This window comes from Micropterus dolomieu, linkage group LG08 (genome assembly GCF_021292245.1).
Source record: "Micropterus dolomieu isolate WLL.071019.BEF.003 ecotype Adirondacks linkage group LG08, ASM2129224v1, whole genome shotgun sequence".
In the NCBI taxonomy this organism is placed as follows: Eukaryota; Metazoa; Chordata; class Actinopteri; order Centrarchiformes; family Centrarchidae; genus Micropterus; species Micropterus dolomieu.
Window position 1 is genome coordinate 7056197 of NC_060157.1, and position 6000 is coordinate 7062196.

General features: G+C 39.1%; 2 protein-coding genes across 10 annotated transcripts in view; one reads left to right on the forward strand and one right to left on the reverse strand.

Annotated features, from left to right (window-relative positions):
- LOC123975176 (basement membrane-specific heparan sulfate proteoglycan core protein-like) overlaps positions 1-6000 on the forward strand; it is a gene marked incomplete at its 3' end in the record, with an annotated part of 647231 nt that overhangs the window by 382434 nt on the left and 258797 nt on the right.
- The window catches only part of LOC123975196 (PHD and RING finger domain-containing protein 1-like), an 8804-nt gene continuing 4339 nt past the window's right edge, over positions 1536-6000 (reverse strand). For 2 of the 3 annotated variants that reach the window (XM_046056461.1, XM_046056459.1), the window contains exons 6-7: positions 4877-4970; positions 1536-4799 (exon numbers count right to left, since the gene is read on the reverse strand). In XM_046056461.1, coding sequence (XP_045912417.1) covers positions 4762-4799; positions 4877-4970 — 132 coding nt within the window. In that variant the 3' untranslated portion in view covers positions 1536-4761. The remainder of the gene's footprint in view (positions 4800-4876; positions 4971-6000) is intronic. The other variant, XM_046056460.1, reaches the window with a different exon arrangement.

The following is a 6000-nucleotide window of genomic DNA, read 5'->3' on the forward strand; positions in this document are numbered from 1 at the left end:
AAGTGCCTCTCTGCCTCTGCAGCTCTAAGCATTGCCTCTGGTGGGGGTTGATACGCCTTCTAGCATCAGTTCCACAGCATCGCTGCTCCTGCAGAAAATAACTTGGGGAGGTGGGGGTTTGGATTGCCATGCTTTTAATTTAGCTATATGTTTTCACGGTCTTCTAATTGAATGTTAGATAAAAGTAGAACCCGTGAAACCCCCTCACTGAAAGTATAGTAGAACAACAAAATGCAGCATTGACATAAAACTGGAGAGAATGCTGTTCTATATTACTGAGCTTATTTTACAATTCTACAACACACAAGAAAACCAGAAAAAATTAAATGAATTAAAGGAAATAAAAGGAATTAAAGGAACAACTCAACATTTTGGGAAGAACTCAATTTCACTTTCTTTCTGAGAGATGAGAAGATTGATACCACTCTCATGAATATGAACTTTAAATATAAACTAGAGCCAGAACGTTGTTAGCTTAAAATATGGCATACAGACTGGTAGCAGGGAAAACCGCTAGCCTGGTAAGACAGACATGCTACTGGCGCCGTTATGCTGTAATGCTAAAAGAGAAAAGGGTGTTAAATAGATAAATAGAATTTGACAAATGGAAAGTGTTTTACTTTTGGACAAAGCCAGGCAAGTTATTTACATCTGCTTCCAGCTAAGCTTAGCTAATCATGTCCTGGCTCTAGCTTCATATTTAGCGTATAGACGCAAGTGGTATTGATCTTCTCATCTAACTCTTGGCAAGAATATGTATATTTCCCGAAAAGTCTATGAAGTCCTTTAAAGTCTCAAATGGTTTTTCTCTTATTTGAAGAAAATACCATTAGGTCCTTCACATTTTGTGAATGAAAGGTGGTTTAGAGTCACTCATTAGCATCTTATCGCCACTTAGCGTGTCAGTCTTTAAGAACTACCATACTAATAAAGAGACTCTCTGGAGCAGTGAGTCATTAGAAGTGTTGACCTTGGCTCCATTGTGTGTTAATCGCATAAGCCTAATTGCTTAAGGAGTCACAGGCTTTACAGCCTAAAGCCCTTCAGCGCTAGCCCAGCTCCATCTCCACTGGAAGGCTCTTCAAAAGGCTGCAGTATGTTGTTCCTGTCAGTGGTTGCTGTGAGGAAGACAGTGACATTATCTCATAAAGTGTGGATAGGGTGAGTACTGGGTCAAAGCTGGAACAGCTGGAAGAGACACAAAGGAAAGTACTTCTCAGGAAGCCTTTTTCACTGCGTCAGCTTGACTAGCATTAAAAATTCAGATGCCTAGAAACAATCCATATCCTCACCACCAGCTGTAAGTATGGTAGTTTAATGAATGGCAAAACAAAAGGTCATGTGGGGGTCGCAGTTTTGACTGTGAAAGAGAAATTGATGTAGTTTCAACAGCAAAGCAGCTGACCTCTTTAGAAAAATAAATTATTTGGCTGAAGCTGTATCACTGTTACGAACCTCCAGTGGAAAATCCAGGGGAGGAGGAGGTTAGTGACAATAATAAAGTCATTCCAGGTTGAAGGAAGCCAGGAGACGGATTTTACAGTACATGTGGCGTTTTATTTACAATAAAGAAAAGTGCAAAGGTACCCTCAGGGAGGGTCTACAAAAAACAACTTCCCAAAAACGAGGAAGCGCCCAGTCCGGATACTGTTGGGACAACACGTCAGCAAACTGCAAACTAGAAGGGTAGCTTACAGGAAAACAAATGCCACAAAGGAGAAAATAATATAATACAATAATGAATACCACCCTCCCTCCACTGAGGGAGTGAACCCCACCACGAGGTTCAGACTTGTTACACGCTACACTGCAGTGTCACCCAGCTCTCCATGCCGTCTGCACCCCACACTCTCCACATCCAGTCTACCTGCTCTCTGCTCCTTATACCGGCTCCTGCGCTCCCGCTGATTGTAAACTGGGGACAGGTGTGCACCCTAGCCTCCTGGCTGCAACATCAGAGGGGGGGAAGGGCAGGACCTGCAGAGGACAGACGAGCAGCAGTACCCCTGGGCAGACACACACGGCCTAAGGGCCATAACAATCACTAACAGAAAAATGTAACCTGTTCATCCCGATCCAGCCTATTTAGCAATAACAACAAAAGGCCTTTAAGAATCATCTTGCAGTTCAGAAAAGTAAAAATAAGACAACCCTAGCATCATAAGGCAGCACTTTGACATACATGCTTTGTTCATACAATGAAAATGCTAATGTATAGGTAATGTTTAGCAGGTATAATATGTACCATGTTCACCGTCTTAGTAGCATGTTAACATGCTAATGTTTGCAGCATTAAAAACATAGTGTAGCTGAGGCTAATTGAAATGTCATTAGTTTGAGGTATTTATTAAAGTACAGTGGCAAAGTGTTGGACAAATAAAGATTTTGAGCAGATTGATGGTCCTTGATGAATAGTCATGGGATCACCAAAGTCACTGCAATTCACCCTGAGTGGACCATGAATGTTTATAAGTAAATAAGTTGAGATATTTCACTGAAAACCTCAAATCTCAATGTGAATAAATGTGCTTGAGTCATTAGGATTCATCCTCAGGGGACTATGTATGTGTGTACAAAATTGCATGGCAATCTAACCAATAGTTGTGGAGATATTCCTCTTTACCAATGTGGTAGACACACACCGACATTGCCATCCTTAGAGCTAAAAATTACAAATGTCATACTTCTAAATTTAATACAAAGGTTTATGATTCAATTTTTTTTGCTTGCAGTCCTATATTAGCACTAGTAGCCACAGTTCAGCCAAAAAAACAAGGTCAGATTAGCCAGAAGGTCCATTCAATTAGATATTTAAAATGGTGAAACTGCTAATAAAGGAAGAAGGTGTAGACAGTATGGATTATCAACAATGCAAGTAACTGCTCTCCAGTGATCCTAAGCAGATTGCCTAAGTAAGGGTAAGCCAACAAACAAGAAGCTGAGTGCTTTCTTGTGTGCACTTGGTTTTAAACACCCTCCAGTGTCTCAGCTTGGGCATTTTGTTCATTTCAACAATTCTGCTCAGCATACATGTCTGGCCAATCAAGGTGAACATTTGTTTTTCTGTGTACATTGTTTTGGGGGGAAAGTAGGGCAAGTTGAGCTGCAGGCTTGTTTAGTGCCCGCCCTCTGAATCACAACGCACACACAACATGGATACATATGAGCTATAATACCTTAACTGTAATGCCAGATGAGCAGACGCAAGGTCATGATTCAGCACTTTATTTTGTTCTCAATGTCCTTTTTCTTGCATTTCTCACAAACTAGTTCAGATGTCTGTTTCAACACATGATGCTTTTGGACATCAAAGGATGGATTTAATATCATATGACCAGAAACAGCAGATCTGAGTGTGTCTGATTGAGGCAGCCTCCTTTCAGGACGAGACCCTAAGAAATCACTGAGGCTGGTGTTGCCAGGTGACGAGGCTCGGCGCTGCTGAGAGGATCCTGCAGACAAGCAGAGGAGCTGCTCCCTATTGCAGACATGAACACTGATTTTACATGGTACTGTAGATTAAGACAAAACATACTTAATCATTCACTTTCTGTTCATATTTTATCCGTGTTAGCGGCTCTAGTGAACGCAACATTGGTCTAGTTCACCATTTTGGCCCAGACTGAAATATCTGCTGGATTGCCATGACATGTTGTATAGACATTCATAGTCCCCAGAGGATTAATCCTACTGACTGTGGTGATTCCCTGGCTTTTATTCGAGTGCCCCCAACAGGTCCTCTATTGCTCCATGAGGTTAATATTTGTGGTTGTGTGTCAAAAATTTCAACTACGGTTTGATAAACATTTCGATGGATAGATTCATGTTCCTCTCAAGCTGAGGTGTAATAACTTTAGTGGTCCTGATTTCTCATCTAGTGCCAACACCATGATGAAAACCTAATGCTTATTATTAACATCATCTTTACTTTGTGCTTATTAATATTTTATCATGCCAAAATGATGGTGAACCTGGTAAACATAACAGCTAAACCTGAGTAGCATTGGCATTGTGAGAAAGTCTGTTAGCATTTAGTTTAAAGCACCACTGTACCTAAGCACAGCCTCACCGAGTCAAACATGGCTTTAGACTTAGTCTTGGAAAAGATGAGTTCACGTAAAAACTTATATTCCACTTCTAATTTGTCAAAAATGATGTAAATTCACTTTATACGTGAATGTCTATTTGGCAGATTCGCAGTGAATTACTGAAACAATAATGCCTTAAAAAAAACACTGAGTGGCTGTGTCATTTACATGAACTCACACACCCACTGTAGTTCAGTCTCAATCGCACATTGTGTATACCATGTATATTAATCCGACACTGACAACAATTCGAAAAATGCAGTATTTACTCTTGTTTGAGTAATGTTTACTAAAGGTTACAGGGCAGTTTTTGTAATGAAACTTTAAATTTGTGACCTTTTAAAGATGTATGTCTTCAGTAATTAAATGTTCCAGACAGGGTAGAGAGGTCATAGAGTATTGAGAGACGCATTGTTGTTTTTTTCTTTTATTGGGACTTATTGACGATAAGAAAACTAAAGAATAATGCCAAAATTAAAAACATCACTTTAAAAAAGAAACAAAAAAGCACCTGCTAGTCAGTTCCTTCACATAATGTTTATGGCTGAAACTGAACACTTAACTGTTCTGTTAACACAATGCTGCCACCATGTGGTCATATCTGACAAGAGCACCTTTATCTGCTGTGACATTCAGACCTCTTCCAACGTTTACTCCTCTTGGTATCAGAAACTCAAGTTGCACGCTTCCTTCTTTTTCTTGTCTTTAACTCTGTGAAAACACAAAACACAAGTTAGATATCAAAGTATGTACAGACTGCGGGGAAGTGTACTGACTGACTAACTTACTGACTGATGCACTGCTGGTGTCATGATGAGGTGCAGCTCCTTTATCTGTTGCAACTGCAGGCTTTGATGCTGATAGCAGGTATTTTGGTACATGCTGAGAAACAGAAACAAGATCAAGACAATATAATTCTGAGAGATTAACACCAATGTTACCGAAGATTGTCTTTAACAGATCAGAAGCAAAGAGCACAAAGCAACACCTGGTGATGTGGCTGGATGGTGCCTTAGTTTCCAGTATATTCACATCAATGTATGCATTTTTGTAAAATGCCATCAACTGACTTTTGTCTTTGTATATAGTAAATATTTAAAATCAGTAATGATAAAATGTACACAAACTTACAACATAATGTGTAATAATTATGTGTTTTGAAAGAAACAAACACCATTTCATGAGAAAGAAAGATAGAAAGTGAAAGAAAGAAAAAAGAGAGAAAGAAAGAAAGAAAGAAAGAAAGAAAGAAAGAAATCCATCTTAGAAATTCAGCTCCATTGTCTCTTTAAGGGTCTGACATGCTCCCCTTAGATACAGGTTTCTGAAAATTAGGCTCTTAATTCTAATAATGCACCATAAACTGCCCTTTAACACTTCTTATTCATATTGCAGCACATTTTCTTTTCTTTTATTACATTAACTTTTAATACATTTGTATTCTATATTGTGTTTGTGTTTTATGTGCTGCCTTGCTACAACAAGATTTTCCTCATGTGACATAGTAAAGATGTAAACAGACTGCTTGAGGAACCGAGGACCATAGTTCAAGTCTTCATTGAGGAGAGGAAAAATGTACTCTGGCTACACAAAGAGTGAGTAAACAAAGCACAGTCTCCACTACAAGTCTTTACAGATACAGTGGGGGAAAAAAGTATTTGACCCCTTGCTGATTTTGCAGGTTTGCCCACTTACAAAGAATGCAACGATCTATAATTTTAATCATATGTACATTCTAACAGTGAAAGACAGAATCCCAAAGAAAATTCCAGAAAATCACATCATATGAATTTATAAAAATTGATAACCATCTGATGAGGAAAAACAAGTATATGACCCCCTACCAAACAGCAAGTATTCTGGCTCCTACAAGCCAGTTAGTCTTTCTTTAAGACACAGCCCCAATCCCAAC